Genomic DNA, 15,718 nt, shown 5'->3' with positions numbered 1-15,718 from the left:
TACCTTAATCTTTGCCCCAAATTTAAGACACTGTCCACCACCCAAATTGCAGAGTGGATCAAAGATAAAGGTTGTTGGCGTTGTGGACGGAATCATGCACCTGATGTGTGCACCCTGAAGGCACCCTGTAAAGTGTGCAAACAGCAACATCTTACAGTGCTGCATGAGGTTTGCCAACAGGAGCCTAGGAAAGTCCTGATGGTTGGCACTGCCCCAGATACGTCCACCATCTACATTGATCACCCAAACCGTCCGCATAAGGTCCTGCTAAAGGTTGTGAAGGTGTATCTGTACAATGCTGGGTATTCATTGGAGACCTTTGCTGTACTAGATGACGGTTCTGAACGATCCATCATCCTACCACCAGCCGTGCAGCACCTCAATCTAGGGAAGGAAGCCGAGACACTTCCATTAAGAACTGTTCGTCAGGATGTGATTCACCTGCAAGGGGCCTCGGTCTCCTTTGAGATTTCCCCTGCCCATGATCCTAAGGTGAGATACCACATCCATCATGCCTTCACTGCTGACAAACTGGGCCTCTCCGAGCACAGTTATCCGGTTAAGGCACTCATGCAAAAATATGCACACCTGCAGGGACTCCGACTTTCCCCTGTCGACAGGGTGCAGCCTTTAGTCCTTATTGGCTCAGACTTCCCTCATCTGCTTGTCCCAACGAAGCCTGTACGGTCTGGCCCTCCTGGGGGTCCATTGGCAGTCTGTACCCGCCTTGGGTGGGCTCTGCAGGGTCCAGCTAATTTAACCCAGTTCGCTGTGGAAGAGCAACAGTGTCTCTTTACTGGGTCCCCAAACAATGATCTCCTTCAACATGTAGAACGATTGTGGAAGACAGATGTACTCCCATACACAAATGTGAAGACCGCGACACGTTCTAAGGAAGATCAGAAAGCACTTGAAGCTCTTGAGCAGCGCACAACCAGAGTGCAGGTGGAGGGAGTGACAAGATATGCAACGCCCCTCCTCCGTCGCAAAGACAGTCCTCGCCTCTGGGCACCCAGACTGGCCTTGCTACCACAGCTACGGAGTACTGAACGTCGGATAGCGAGAGACCCAGGGCAGGCTGAAACCTATTGTCAGGAAGTGCATAAACTGGAGGTGGTAGGCTATGTTGAGAAACTATCCCCCGAGAAGGTGGATTGTTCGGGCGAGTCATGGTATCTACCCCACCATGTAGTTCACCACAACAACAAGGCTAGACTTGTATTCAACTGCTCATACCAGTACAACGGGCTCGGCCTCAACAGCCAGTTGCTTCCAGGTCCAATTCTGGGACCTTCACTGCTTGGGGTCCTCCTCCGCTTCAGGGAGCATACTGTGGCCATAAGTGGTGACATCAAGGCAATGTTCCACCAAATTCGGTTGCTGCCTGAGGACAAACCTCTGCTCCGCTTCCTATGGAGGTCTATGAGGAAGGATGAGGAGCCAAGTGTGTACGAGTGGCAGGTTCTGCCTTTTGGTACAACGTGCAGTCCTTGTTCTGCCACCTATGCCCTCCAAAGACATGTCAGGGACAACAGCCAGGGTAATGAAGATATCTTGGACACGGTGGAGAGGGCCTTCTACGTCGATAACTGTTTGCATAGTCTCCAATCTGCAGAGGAGGCTAAGACACTCATAGATCGGATGCGAGAGTTACTCGCCAAAGGGGGATTCGAGATTAGGCAATGGGCCAGTAATGTTCCATCGGTGGTGGAACACCTACCAATGGAAGCCAAAGCAGCCAGCACAGAGCTTTGGCTCTCCCAGCACAGCCAAGACCCAGAAGAACCAGCTCTGGGCCTTCGTTGGAACTGTCTCACTGACCGCCTTGGATACAGGCATCGACCTGTGGAGTACTCTCTGCCCACACTGAGAAATGTTTACCGGGTGATGGCATCACAATATGATCCTCTGGGCTTCCTCATACCCTTCTCAACTCGAGCAAAGGTTCTAATTCAGGATCTTTGGAAGGCAGGAGTTGGATGGGATGAACAAATCCATCCTACGGCCTTACTAGACAGATGGACACAGTGGGAGAAGGAACTAGTGAACTTGCCACAGGTGGAACTACCAAGATGCTATGTCTCACCAAGAGCCGACGTCGGGAGACCGGATAGAGGGGCTCACATATTTTGTGATGCCTCCGAAAGAGCCTATGGAGCAGTAGCCTATCTGCGAACACAGGACTCCCAAGGCGACGTCCACGTGGCATTCATGATGGCGAGGTCAAGAGTAAGCCCCCGGAAACAGATTTCTATGCCACGTTTGGAGTTATGTGCAGCTCTTGCCGGAGCCCAACTGGCTAGAGTACTGGAGACCGAGCTGGCATTTCAACCCAGTGACATTACCCTATGGAGCGACTCAACAACCGTTTTGACCTGGATCCAATCTGATTCATGCCGCTATAAGGTCTTTGTTGGTACCAGGATTGCCGAAATACAAGATCTTACCGAGGTGTCAAGTTGGAGGTATGTCAACACCAAGGACAATCCGGCTGATGACCTCACGCGAGGGAAAAGCCTTCTCGAGCTGGGTCAACCAAACCGTTGGACTCAGGGCCCACCTTTCCTTTTAACGAACCCTGATACCTGGCCAACTCTCCATGAAGGTGAAGGTCAAGAAGACGATGGGGAGCTGAGAGGAACAGCATTCTGTGGAACCACCACCACATGCAGTCCACAGCAAATGGTGCCAATTTCCAATTTTGGCAAATGGAGTGAAGCGGTTAAGGCTACCCATCGGATCCTTCATGGGGCGGCTGCTGATCACGAAAACCATGTCATGACTGCTACAGATGTATCAGCTGCTGAGCTGCATCTCCTGAAACAAGCTCAAAATGATAGCTTCCCCGAGGAATTACAGACCCTGGTTGCTGGTAAGGCAATTCTTAAGCAGAGTCGCCTGCTAACACTTGCTCCAGAGTATGATCCGGCTATTGGACTGATAAGAGTTGGGGGAAGACTCAGAAGAGCAGGTCTGGACTTGGATGCCATGCACCCCATAGTCCTTGATCCGCAGCATCCGGTGACTAAACTACTGATCAGGCAATACGATGAGCAGCTGTTGCACCCTGGGCCAGAACGAGTGTTCGAGGAGATGAGGAGGAAATATTGGATTCTCCGAGGTAGGGAGGCAATCAAGCGGCACCAGCACAGCTGTGGTGAGTGTCGAAGGTGGCGAGCCAGTCCTGATATTCCTCGGATGGCAGATCTACCCCCCGCGAGGCTGCGCCTATACAAACCACCCTTTTGGTCCACTGGGGTCGACTGCTTTGGCCCTTACAACATCAAAGTGGGACGGCGCACTGAAAAGCGCTGGGGTATCATATTCAAATGCATGACTACGAGCTGTGTGCATCTTGACCTGTTGGACAGCATAGATACCGATGCCTTTCTCATGGCTCTGCGTCGGTTTATTGCACGCCGGGGCAAGCCATATGAGATCCTATCTGACTGTGGTACCAACTTCAGGGGAGGAGAGACCGAACTGCGGTCTAGTTTCTCAGCTCTTGAAGCCCCCATTAAAGAGCAGCTGGCGGAGCAGAGGATTGAGTTCCGGTTCAATCCACCAGGTTCCCCCCATTTTGGAGGTACTTGGGAACGGGAGATAAGGTCTGTGAAGACAGCTCTTCAAGTGGTGTTGGGAGGCCATACGGTGACAGAGGCAGTTTTGCAAACTGCTGATCGAAGTGGAAGGGATCATTAATGCAAAGCCTCTTGGGTATGTCTCTTCGGATGTAGCGGATCCGGATCCAGTCACACCCAACTTATTGCTAATGGGGCGACGAGATGCATCACTCCCCCAGGTGATTTATGCTTCGAGTGAGATGCTGGGAAGACGGCGATGGCGCCATAGTCAGATTCTGGCGGACCATTTTTGGTCCAACTTCCTGCGTCACCATCTGCCGGATCTTCAGAGGAGACAAAGATGGCAGGGGGAAACTGACAACTTGACCATGGGACAAGTGGTTATGGTGGTTGACTCACAACTACCGCGAGCGCAGTGGCCCATCGGAAAGGTGGTCAAGGCCTGTCCAGGGCCAGACGGTCGGGTGAGAGCGGCTGAGGTGACAATCAAGGGACAGACATATCTTCGACCAGTTGCCAGATTAGTCAGACTCTCAGCCTGGGAGGATGATGAGGCCTGTAAACCCAATGATGCTTAGACTTTCGGTTGAAGAGCAAATTTATCACTTAAATTTGGGGGCGGCTGTGTCCGAAAGTCTCCTTATATTTCAATCGCATCGCTATAAGTGCAGTGTTAATTTCTGCCGATAAGTTCCACTTTGTTCTTACTGTTTGCTGCGGTGATGACGTCACATGCTTTTACGACGCTCCTGCCGTATCACGAGTCCGAGGAGCACTAGCCATGTTTTTTCTCCATGAGTGTGGGGGAATAGCGATCTCCAGCCGTGTGCGTTCCTGTGCAAATGTGAGTCAAAATCCCTCCAGTTCTACGAGTCTATTTCCACTTATAGCACGGGTTGTACTTTGACATTGATTACAGGGGGTTTATGCTAGGAGATTTATCGAGAGTGGTAGAGGCATGTGACTTACCACCGTAGCATTTGTTGCGGGTTGGATCTGTGTACCGCGGTTGTGTTATTTAGCCACAAGAGGGCACTGAAGACCATGTAATTGCTGACCTTTCCTAATTTGGGGGCATTAGGTCTTTTCTGTTGTCTGAGATATATAGATATTCTTGTTTCCTGCCTGTTTAAATGGGATTGTGGGACTTTCTTATGTCAGAGCATTCAGCTGATTATTTGGGTTACAGATCATTATATTGGCATGATGTTGGGAAGTGACGAGTGTTATATTTATATGTGAAAATTGTTTCTCCTTGTTTCTTGTTATTCAGAACCACACGTCTGTCCACCCCTCCCACATTCGTTAAGTATGCCTACTGCTGTACTGTTGAGCTGCTATTAACTTCCATTAAAGTATATCCGGACATCACTCTCTGTGCCCCACTCTCTGACCGGAGTTTAAGTCCTGAGGGAGCTATCATCCCAGCATCCCAGAGATAACTCTCTAACACTAATGTTCCTGTGTAAATTTATAAATAAAAGGACTACAATGGAACGCTATGGAAATAAGCTTCCAGTGAACGCTTTTATAAGTGGACTTTCTATCAGGATGTTTCCTGGTGACCTAAGAGCACCGGGATGTTTCCTGGTGACCTAATTTGAATGAGTTGATCTCTCATTATCTTATATGGGGCGTGATTATGTCAGCTTTCATATAAACTGTCTGCTCGTAAGCTGACTGAAGTACAGACTTTCATTGCAAAAGAAATAAGTAAAAGCTTTAATTGAAGGGGTTTAACAATCATATTGCATTAACTGTTTAGGGCAGGGGTAGGGAACTCCAGGCCTCGAGAGCCGGTGTCCTGCAGGTTTTAGATGTGTCCTTGATCCAACACAGCTGATTTAAATGGCTAAATTAGCTCCTCAACATGTCTTGAAGTTCTCCTGGTAGAGTGTGGACAAATATAAACACTTAAAAACTAAAAAACAACACAAGTTGTTACATATCTACAATGCAGCATAAAAAAAAACCAGAATCTGACGTAGATTTAAATGGAATAGTTTCCCTGTATTTGGAGTTCATTTCAACACTTTTAAGTTCTCAAAGGCTGTGTCCCAATTAAGAGACAGCACGCTTGAAGTACGCATTTTAAGTGCGGTTACGTCACCGCCACGCGACGACGGCTGTCCCAATTCGAAGTGTGCTTCAAATGCGCTGTCGATTTCTATGGGCTCAAAATGTGGTCATAAATATTTTGTATGTGTAAAAAAGATTTGTGTGTGCGTAAAAAAGATTTGTGTGTGGACTTAGAAAAAAAAAAAACCTGCAAGTTACAAGTACGGATTTTGACCCTCAAAATCCGTACTTGTAACTTGCTGGAGCCTGGAGCTGCAGCTGGAGCCTATCCCAGCTGTCATAGGGCGAGAGGCGGGGTACACCCTGGACAGGTCGTCAGTCTGTCATAGGGCCAACGCACAGGGACAGACAACCATTCGCACTCACATTCACTCAATGGCAAAAACGGGAGCTGGAAGCATGTAAATATAATAATAACCACTGCAGCCAAGAAGAGAGCCTGATGAGCCCAGTTGTAAGTAAGCTATTAAGAGTCGACTGTACACCGTGTTCGTGTTTTCCTCCGAAAACAATAAGTTCCGTTGGAGCAGTCTTTCAATGCCTCTCTTTGTCTCTGGCAAGCAGAGTTGACCCACACAACAAAGCTATTAAAGCTATTTTTCGGCTACGAGCCGACAGGGACCCCGCCGTATTATGCTGGGCTTACACTGTGCGATTTTTTCAGTCGCGCGATTCAGCTCCTGCTCAAACTGTACGATTGACTCGCAGGGGTTAGAAGTTCATAGGTCACGATGCAGGGTCTCACACTATACGACCCGATGCTCTGATGCGACCTGAGTGCTCACACTGTGCGTCCATAAAATGAAGGTTATGACAGAAATTCTGTCGCTCGCTCTCCCTCTCTGTCTTTCACTCACACAGACACGCCACCACCACCATCAACTTTGCTAAATTGCTAATGAAAAACACTGATCAGCCAGCTGTGATTGAGCAGCAGTGTAGATCCAACTATTTTCAAGGTTGTTGTGGTCGTGATAATTTTGTGAGGCCACATCGAAAAGGCTCGGATGAGCTTTCCAAAGTTCTACAAGTTGTGCCTCCATCGCTTGTGTCCAGATCACACGCTGCACTGCCATGCTGCGCCGTCTTTTTCGCTGACATTTGTGTTTGCGCGTGCGCAGTGTGACAAACTCGGTGACACCCTCACGACGGTCGTGAGGATTTCAAACCTGTTTGAAATCCTCACGACCAAGCGATTGATGATCGGGAGCTCGTCGTGAGGTGTTAATCTCTTCTCGTTACCCCACGTATACTACACGATGCACGACGCACGATGAAGGCCAAAATCGGGCCGATCGCCAAAACGGTCGCACGACTCAAAAATCGGCTCAAAATGGGCCAAATATCGCACAGTGTAAGCCCAGCATTAGTCAGAGGTCCCTTTACTACAGTTCGGAGTCGCGGACCTTCAGTAATAGTAATGAATCACACAGCAATAGTACATTCATGTAGTTGTAAAAAGCATGATAATATATTAAGTATTCCAAAGTATTCAGAATACGTTACTGTCATTGAGTAACGTAACGGAATACGTTACAGAATACATTTTGGGGCATGTATTCTGTAATGGAATACATTTTAAAAGTAACCTTCCCAACACTGCCCATTTCACAAGCCTTTCACTTCCGCACTTCTAGTACGCACCGTACGCGTAGTGCGCGTACTTCAAGCGTTCAGTCTCTTAATTGGGACACAGCCAAAGTGTGATACGTGTACCACTGGTGGTACGTGGGCTCCCTCTAGTGGTACATAGGAACGCCCCAAACATTTTTTTAAAGATTAAATAATATACCATGTTCTGATCACTTGTTACATCCTGTGTATGACAGTTCAAATAAATAACATTCACATAATAAAATTGTGTGTAAACAGGCATATATTACTGTACTGGTGCAATAAAAGTACTTTTTGAAGTACAATTCTCCAAACACTTACATTTACTCGAGCAGGGTTAGGGGTTGCCACCTCAGCATGCAGTCTAGTTCTATAGTCTTGCTAATGACCTACTATTGTTAATCAGCTGTTTCAGCACACTGGACCTCAAGGACTGAAGTTTGACACCCCTGATCTAGAGTCTCATAGATTTCAATTTGTTCACTAATTTTAAGTTTAAAACATGAGTACTATGCTGCTAACGTTGAGCTCATCTTGCTGCAGGGATACCACTAGGTGGAATTGTTACATAAGCTCTACTGCAAGCACTCGCACCACTATGCATCTCTTCATGTCTATGAATGTCAGTTGCAGCACTTAAACCAGTTCAAAAAAATCCTGTTATTTAAAAAAAAAAACAGTATAAAGCCAGACACCAAAACAAAAGTTGCTCTAAGTTAACTTAAGTTTATTAAGACATTCATATAATCCAAGAGGAGGAAATCTGAAAAGTAGTCGAGGGGAACGGGCAATATACTCTGGTAAGGGTAAAACCACGTCAGCAAAATATAGCCAACCAGTGAGGGATTCTGATATATAGCAAGTGGGATAAAAAAAAATATATGGTACATTTAAATTAAACACATTCACGAAGATAAACAAAAAGCAAGTGAATCCTACAGTATAACATGACAAAAGCCTCTATTAAGCAGGCCCACGATACATCGCACATATGTTAGCATAACATAATTTGCAGACTTTATACAGCACTTATACCTTTTAGTCCACAAGTAAGTTACTAAATGGTGGAGAACATCGAATACACGCATCTTAAGTGAACATGGAAAGAAATACCTGATAAGAACCTTAATGCTTATAGACCCCATGGCTTTGCAGCTCCAACCAATCAACTGTCAAGGTCAGAATCTACAACTGTCCAAGAGGGACCACCAAAGAAGTCACCTCGCTTTTAACACATACCAAAATTCTGATCGAAGGTTTAGCATTGAGAAGTTTTTTTTCCCCTCGAATAATAAGCACAATGCAAGTGGACAATCGCTATCACTGCGTTTAAAACAAAAAGAAAAATCTCAGGGCTCAAATCAGGTCGGCCACATTCATAGGCATCTCCTCCACGGTTGTATTGTAAAACGTCTCAATGTCACGAAGAATCCTCTTGTCCTCCTCAGTCACAAAGTTGATAGCAACTCCTTTTCTGCCAAAACGGCCACCGCGACCAATTCTGTGGAGGAAAATTGGACCATGTTAGACTTAGAGAGGCAACAACAGAGCACATTCTTCCAAAGAAACTCAACTCACCTATGAATGTAGTTCTCACGGTTTGTGGGAAGGTCATAGTTAATGACCAGGGAAACCTGCTGTACATCAATTCCACGAGCCTGGTGTGGGAGGGGAGAAAAAGACATGTTCAATTTAACTCCTTAACAGACAGACTGATGAAGACTGCATATTATTAATGTTGCTCGCGAATAAGTAACAGATTCCTACGTTAAAAGAACCCATTGTGGAGAACGAGCCCTAATCTCCCAAAAGTTTCGACTGCTTGGTCATTTCAGGACTTTTGCAGGATTAAAAACATTTTGGGTTGTAACGTCACAGATGATCATGAGTGTTGATCACACTTACCAGAAGATCAGTAGTGATCAACACTCTGCTTGAGCCAGACCTAAACTCCCTCATAATCACATCACGCTCCTTCTGGTCCATGTCACCGTGCTGCAAATGGAAAATATAGATTAATACTGATGAGCAAAAGCATTTGCTTGCACCAACATAAGATTCAAGCAGGGAGAGGACGTGTCATACCAGAGCAGAGACGGTGAAGTCTCTAGCATGCATCTTTTCAGTCAACCAGTCGACTTTTCTCCTGGTGTTGAGGAAGATCACAGCCTGTGTGATTGTCAGAGTCTCATACAGATCACAGAGAGTGTCCAACTTCCACTCCTGGAAACAAACACGAGGTTATGAGATGTAAAGCACTGTTAACTGAAAAACATCAACATGAAGTCACAGCAGAATCCTGTAGTTTAACATCTACCCCACTTCCATGTTAAATGAGGAGCAGCTATTGTGTAACACAGGATTTCGAGACAAAGGAAACTGGACATTAAGAAAGAGGTCCCTCCTAGCCTCATTTCCAATACCATGCCTTTGATCTCCTTCTCTGGTGTACCCATGCTTACACGGCCACATGAGCTAAACCTGTGAGGCTTGGCTCCTGCAGTTTCAGCAGGGTGCTTTAGAGAGAAGGGAAATTAAAACATTCACAGTGGTACAAGATTATCAGCAGAAATCTTACCAACCTCTCGCTCCACATTAATGTAGAACTGCTTGATACCCTCAAGGGTAAGCTCTTCTTTCTTCACCAAGATGCGAACGGGATCTCGCATGAACTTCTTAGTTACCTCCAACACATCTGCTGGCATTGTGGCTGAGAGCAGGACCACCTGAAGAAGCAGCACTACATGTTACACCACCCCCCCCAAAAAAAAAAAATCAACATAAAATTTGTTACAAGCGTATTAAAAGACAATGCCAATTGTGGCACTTGACCTTGAGATTGCAGCCAAAGAACATTAAGAAAGAGGTTCGACCACATCTCATTTTCAGTCAAGTGCACAATAATCTGCTTCCACGTAAAAAATCTGCTATCATCATTGCATGAAACAGAAAATCTGGATCACACAATTATAGCAGACCTCTGTTGATGCAGAAGGGCATCTTATTTGTTCTCTGGTGTGCGTTGGTTTCTTACTTGAATGTTTGTGCTCAGTTTCTGGAAGATCTCATAGATCTGATCCTTGAAGCCGCGACTCAACATCTCATCGGCTTCATCCAGAACAAACATCTTGATCCATTTTGGAGCTGCAGAGAAATGTCATGTTTGTTAGCAAACATATCACCAATCCGAGCTTCCAGTAAGCAGGACCTGTAATACTTACACAGGTGCTTCCTGTTCAGCATGTCGTACACACGTCCAGGTGTGCCCACCACTATGTGAGGGGCCTCGGCCTGGAGCTTCTGTATTTCACTACGGAGATTGGTCCCTCCAATGCAGGCATGGCAGGTTGCCCCCATGTAGTCACCCAAAGCCAGAATTACCTTCTGGATCTAAGAAGGGGAGATGGGACAGAAGAACTTGTTTAAGATAATGTGGCACAGAGAGCCAGACAAGACTCGCAAACTGCAGAAAAACTGTTTAAAGTGATCAGTAGAGTAAAAGAAACTCTCCATTTCAAGAGTCAGTCCCGAAAGATGGTATGCCATCACATCACTCAGTTTTTCACAGAAAAATTCGAAAGCATTTCACCTTTCAGACCAATGTAGCCACGGACAGAGACTACATTAGCTTAAGAAGATACTCGTCAAATCTTTTGGAATTTGAACAAATCTTTAAAAGATTGTACCTTAGGATCTGAATTAGTGTCCTCAGTACGCTGCTTAGGTCTGAGGTACTGCTGAGGTTTATGGTGACCTCAGGAACAGCATACCTGCTGAGCCAGCTCTCTAGTCGGAGCCAAAACCAGAGCCTGAGTCTCCTTCTGCTCAATATCCAACTGCTGCAAGATAGAGATGGCAAATGTGGCTGTCTTGCCAGTTCCAGACTGGGCCTGAGCAATGACATCATAGCCTGACAGTAAGGGGAAAAAATTATTTTAAGTACATATATTTGTTTCTCAAAACAGAAACAGGCTAAACAACAAAATCATCCTTTGCAAGATTTGACTCATTAACTAATCATTTTACAGTACTGAGTGATCAGCATGAAACAAAGTTATCCCCATGTTTTGGGTAAGTCCCGAAAGATGGTAGACCATCATTTCACTCAAACATCTACAATCCTATTCTGAGTTTAAAAAGAAAAGTGTCTGTACCTTTGATGCAAGGGATGATGGCCCTCTGTTGAATGGCAGATGGTTTTTCAAAACCATATGCGTATATGCCCCTGAGAAGAGTCTCCTTCAGGTTCATATCATCAAAGTTGTCTGTAATCTCATTCCAGTTGCTCTGAATTTTGGGAAAGACAGTACATGGGTGAATTAGTACTTCAATGATCCAGTTACAGCCAAAAATATAGTGCCAGTGCTTGTATTTCGCCATACTACTTACCTCGATGACACCATCAGGCTCCATTCCATCTGGTCCCCCATGGTCTCTATCTCTTGAGCTGTTGGAAATGAAACACTCTTCAATTTTTACATAAAATGTGACCTTAAAAATAAACTGAACGCATGCTACAGCGGTCGTTTCTTCCAGGCGTCATTTAATGTGAAGGCCTGCTGCTCACTCATCTCCAACAATAAGACCGCCTATTTCGCGCTCAGGGTGAGATACTAAAACACAGAAATTACGTTAGATATGTAGTGAGATAGTCAATCGTAGCCTGGGTTACGCCCCAGCGATCTAGTTCCACAGTCTGGAGGTTCACTGAGCGCACGTGTCAAATTGCACGAGCCGGGCTCCACTGCTAGTCCCTCATAAAATGGCCGCTTACGTAACCTCCAAAGATTTGAGGCTGGCTCCTTATACCCACTGTGGTCCCCGGTAACTCAAGATTAAAATTACATCTGTACACTTTGGATGTACCTCAACATGGAGCTCCGCTTCGCTCACCGTTAGCCAATATGTCGGACAGTTGGGCCTGTACTGCCAACGGTGGCTTCTTCTGAGGCCTACATACAGCCTGGACCGACGACTCTCAATTTGGATAATCCCCAGCTACAATAGTAAACAAAGGGTTCTACTAATCACTACAAAGTCCTGGTATACTTTGAGTATGACGTGGCCAAATATTAAACACTTAAAGCAGAATGCTTTTAAAAGCAGTTTGGAACTACGGTGTGTAACGGAGCAGCTAGCGTCACATAGCTAACAGTTAGCCCCAGCGGTTGGGGCCTAGTTAGCTATTTAATAACTAATTTTGCATAACACTAACTGCAAACCACTTTCTCGAGGTTAGACGCAGATAAATATTCAGCGTCGTTTTAAAAAAAAAAAAAACTCGCCCAAACGTATTCTCTTACCTGTTGTAATCAGCAGAATCGCTAGACATGATCCGTTCCCAACTTCAGCATGCGAGTGGAAAGATCGCTGCTCGAGAATACAACTGCATTTATGGAGCCGGACTATTTTCACCGACAAACTCAGTGCCCAATTTGGCTGACAATAAAATATTAGTTGACTGACTTAATGTTTGAATCACATTTTATTTAACACACTACTTGTTGTGTTCAAATATGTCTTTAGATAAACAATAAAATGTTAAAATTGTTCCAGACTATATTCCTCGGCGGAAGGATATTGCAGTAATAGTGGGTGCTCGGGCTCGCTACCGTGTCTCTGATAGGTCAAAACTCGCTCTGACAAGTGTTGTGCAACATTTTTGGAGAGAAGGTTTGCATGAGGCCCATGCAAGCGGGGTTCAAGAAATAAAATGAAGTTTACTACCACACAGGCAGAGCTAACCGAGGCTTTGCTGTCCAAGTGTGATTATTAAATAACTTTTAATTGGCATAGAGTTTAAAAAGGGACAATACTGCAGTTTCTGTGTCTTTGACACACTTGCTGTTCCATATTTATCAGTTATGTGTAGTGTTTGAGGCAGGTTTAAACAATTAAAGTACACAGTCACTTCCATATGTGGAGTGACAGATATAGAAGTGGTATCTTGCATATTGTAAGGAAAGCTGATTGGACAGGCAAACTTGTCATAACAATAACTGCTTTGGGGAAAGTGTGGGGAGAAATCTGGAGAAGGCTTCTTCTTGGCATATCATTCAGTAGATTTCTGCTACCTGCTGGACTTAAGCAACTGACAGTTTGTACGAACTAATTCTCTGTCAGTCTCTTGTGTTTCTTTATTCCAGAAATCAGAGACGTTACACAGAGGAGACACTCAAAGACTTATGAAAAAAGGACATTGGAAAGTACTGACAGCTAAGATTGGTTGTACTTATGTTAGGGTAAAAGTTAACAAGCCTTGATTTAAAAAAAAAAAATCAGATTTGACTGGAGAGTCTATACATGCAGTTTTTATCTCCTGGTGACCTTTGAGACGAAAGTTCAGTTAGATAATGCTTCAATTAGTCTCCACTGAGTCAGAGACTTGCTTTGATAAAGTTACCCAGTTTAGCTGAGCTAACACAACCATTTTCTCCCTGTGTCACCTCTCTACTTTCCACGTTTCACCTTCTTGGAGAAGTTCCTGATTTACTTGGAAGACCTTGGACTCTACTCTGGTTTAGACAATGTTAACTAGATTATTATGAGATTATTATTATAATACATATTTAGAGGATTATTCTCTAAATATGAGAGAAGCATACAATAATAATCAATTGTGAGGCACACTCACGTGACTGGATATAATATCCCTGTTTACTTTAAAAAACAAATTTAGATTCTGTATATTTAAGCCTTCCCCTACAGCAAAGCTGTTTTAATGGCCAGGTTTTATTTGATCTCTGGTAGTCGTGCTTGCATTGTTAGAAAAAGAAAGAGCATATTTCTCCCATATCAGCTTCTCTTCATTGGCTACCTGTTAAATGTAGACTCACATTTAATATTCTTCTCCTTACATACAAGATCTTGAATAATCGGGTCCCATTTTATCTTCAAGACCTTATATCACCCTAACAGAGCACTTTGCTCTCAGACTTGTGGTTCCTGGGATATTTAGTAGAATAGGAGGCAGAGCCTTTAGCTTTAAGGCCCCTCTTCTGTGGAACGGGACAGACACACTCTCTACTTTTTGATTAAGCTTATAGTAAGGGCTGGATAACTAACCCCAAACCTTCCCTTAGTTACACTTCACTGACTGTTTATTCTTCACACTCTCTATATGTTTATACATCACTTTGCATTTAATCAATAGTTATTTTTATGTTTGGCTCTCTCCCACAGTGTGTCTTTTGTCCTGTCTTCCTCCCCTCACGGCACATGGCCGCTCCTCCTTGAGCCTGGTTCTGCCTGAGGTTTCTTCCTGTTAAAAGGGAGTTCTCTGTCCCACTGTTGGGTCATTTGATTGTTGTTAAGCTTTTAGCTAAAACATTTGAGCAACTCTATGGACCATCCAGCAGTATCAGCGCACCACTCTTAAACCAGCACTTGTGATGACTTTTGACTCAGCCAATAAGAGGGAAACTTCATTCTTTCTTTTCTGCTAGAACCACAAACCACAAGTAAGTAGGGTACCATAATTCATATACTTAATATTAAGTGAAATCAGTGGCGTGTCTAGAAAATTTTTGTTGGGGGGGCCAGGTAGGGGCACAGATTTGGAGAAGGGTGGCAGATTTAATTGGCAGATAATGTTTAAAAAAAAAATTCTACCAACCCTTAACCATAATTCAATAATCCTATAAACCTAATAACCAAATGCACTTTTAACTCTTATTAGAATGAGATTTTAACCACTACGGTGCAAAGTTTTTAGATACTGCGTTGATAAAGTACAAGAGATACAATCAGTGCTTTGTCAGTGTTTACTCAGCATTCAAGGACATCAATATTTGCATAGTATTTTTACTGACATGTAGTGCACATATGTTTTGGGCAAAAACATTTTTGAAAATTAAAATACGAACATTTGTAACAAACAATTGACAAATTAGCCAATGCCAATGCAAAACTTTATCTGCCTGTTAAAAAAAGAAGATAATCTTCTCACAAACTGGTGTTTGATTTTGAAACAGGAAAAAAGTGGGGAAACAAATGAAAAGACTAACATTTGAATAAAACCTGAAAGCAAGTAAATACTTTCTATGCTGCCTTATGGTAAACTTTGCTAATATTGATAAAGAACAACACTGGCTGATGATAAAATACAGTCAGCTGGCATGGTGACACTGCCAGTATTAACCTGCAGGGCTGGACTGGGACAAAAAAATTGGGCATTTTTACTACAGACCGACCCACCAGGTAGTAAAGCCATAAAGCCTTTGAATGAAAACAAATGCTGTTGTGACAGTGATGTACAGTCTTGTTGGTATATGTATGATTTCTATACATTTGACATCAGATAAAAACTTTGGTTGTAAGATTTAGATAATTATTTAATAAAAACTAGGTATTTTAAATGAGAATAAGAAAGAAAAGTATTTCTTTGTGCCCACCTTTCCCTGTTAATGCCCTACCTGGCCCCCTGGCAAAACTTTGCTAGA

The 15,718-nt window shown here is 44.2% G+C and overlaps 2 protein-coding genes and 4 non-coding genes across 7 annotated transcripts in view; 1 reads left to right on the top strand and 5 right to left on the bottom strand.

Moving 5' to 3' along the window:
- dcun1d1 (DCN1, defective in cullin neddylation 1, domain containing 1 (S. cerevisiae)) overlaps positions 1–15,718 on the top strand; it is a 49,511-nt gene that overhangs the window by 26,068 nt on the left and 7,725 nt on the right. Inside the window, exon 1 of one of the 2 annotated variants that reach the window (XM_085438466.1) lies at positions 6,091–6,117. The exons of the other annotated variant lie outside the window; for it this stretch is intronic. Coding sequence (XP_085294592.1) covers positions 6,106–6,117 — 12 coding nt within the window. The 5' untranslated portion in view covers positions 6,091–6,105. Of the gene's footprint in view, positions 1–6,090; positions 6,118–15,718 lie in introns of those variants that run through there. 2 annotated transcript variants of the gene reach the window in all.
- Positions 7,988–12,665, bottom strand: eif4a2 (eukaryotic translation initiation factor 4A2). Its single transcript, XM_085439000.1, has 11 exons — positions 12,581–12,665; positions 11,667–11,724; positions 11,432–11,564; positions 11,048–11,187; positions 10,499–10,667; positions 10,312–10,421; positions 9,860–10,003; positions 9,363–9,500; positions 9,183–9,272; positions 8,856–8,935; positions 7,988–8,778 (listed from the first exon to the last, which is right to left on the bottom strand). Exons 1-11 carry the CDS (start codon positions 12,607–12,609, stop codon positions 8,634–8,636), a joined length of 1,236 nt encoding a protein of 411 aa, XP_085295126.1. The 5' UTR covers positions 12,610–12,665; the 3' UTR covers positions 7,988–8,633.
- On the bottom strand, positions 9,625–9,808 carry LOC146688048 (small nucleolar RNA SNORA81). The gene has a single exon (XR_014916615.1). It is a non-coding gene; the product is annotated as a small nucleolar RNA SNORA81 (small nucleolar RNA).
- On the bottom strand, positions 10,094–10,274 carry LOC146688047 (small nucleolar RNA SNORA81). The gene has a single exon (XR_014916616.1). It is a non-coding gene; the product is annotated as a small nucleolar RNA SNORA81 (small nucleolar RNA).
- LOC146688046 (small nucleolar RNA SNORD2) lies at positions 10,759–10,833 on the bottom strand. Its single transcript, XR_014916628.1, has one exon. It is a non-coding gene; the product is annotated as a small nucleolar RNA SNORD2 (small nucleolar RNA).
- Positions 11,310–11,384, bottom strand: LOC146688045 (small nucleolar RNA SNORD2). Its single transcript, XR_014916629.1, has one exon. It is a non-coding gene; the product is annotated as a small nucleolar RNA SNORD2 (small nucleolar RNA).

Source organism: Copadichromis virginalis, linkage group LG18 (assembly GCF_057382275.1).
Source record: "Copadichromis virginalis isolate Kocher_CV1m ecotype Utaka linkage group LG18, C_Virginalis_male_GT1.1, whole genome shotgun sequence".
Classification (NCBI taxonomy): Eukaryota; Metazoa; Chordata; class Actinopteri; order Cichliformes; family Cichlidae; genus Copadichromis; species Copadichromis virginalis.
Note: the sequence above shows the minus strand (reverse complement) of the source record. Positions and strands in the feature narration are given on the sequence as shown.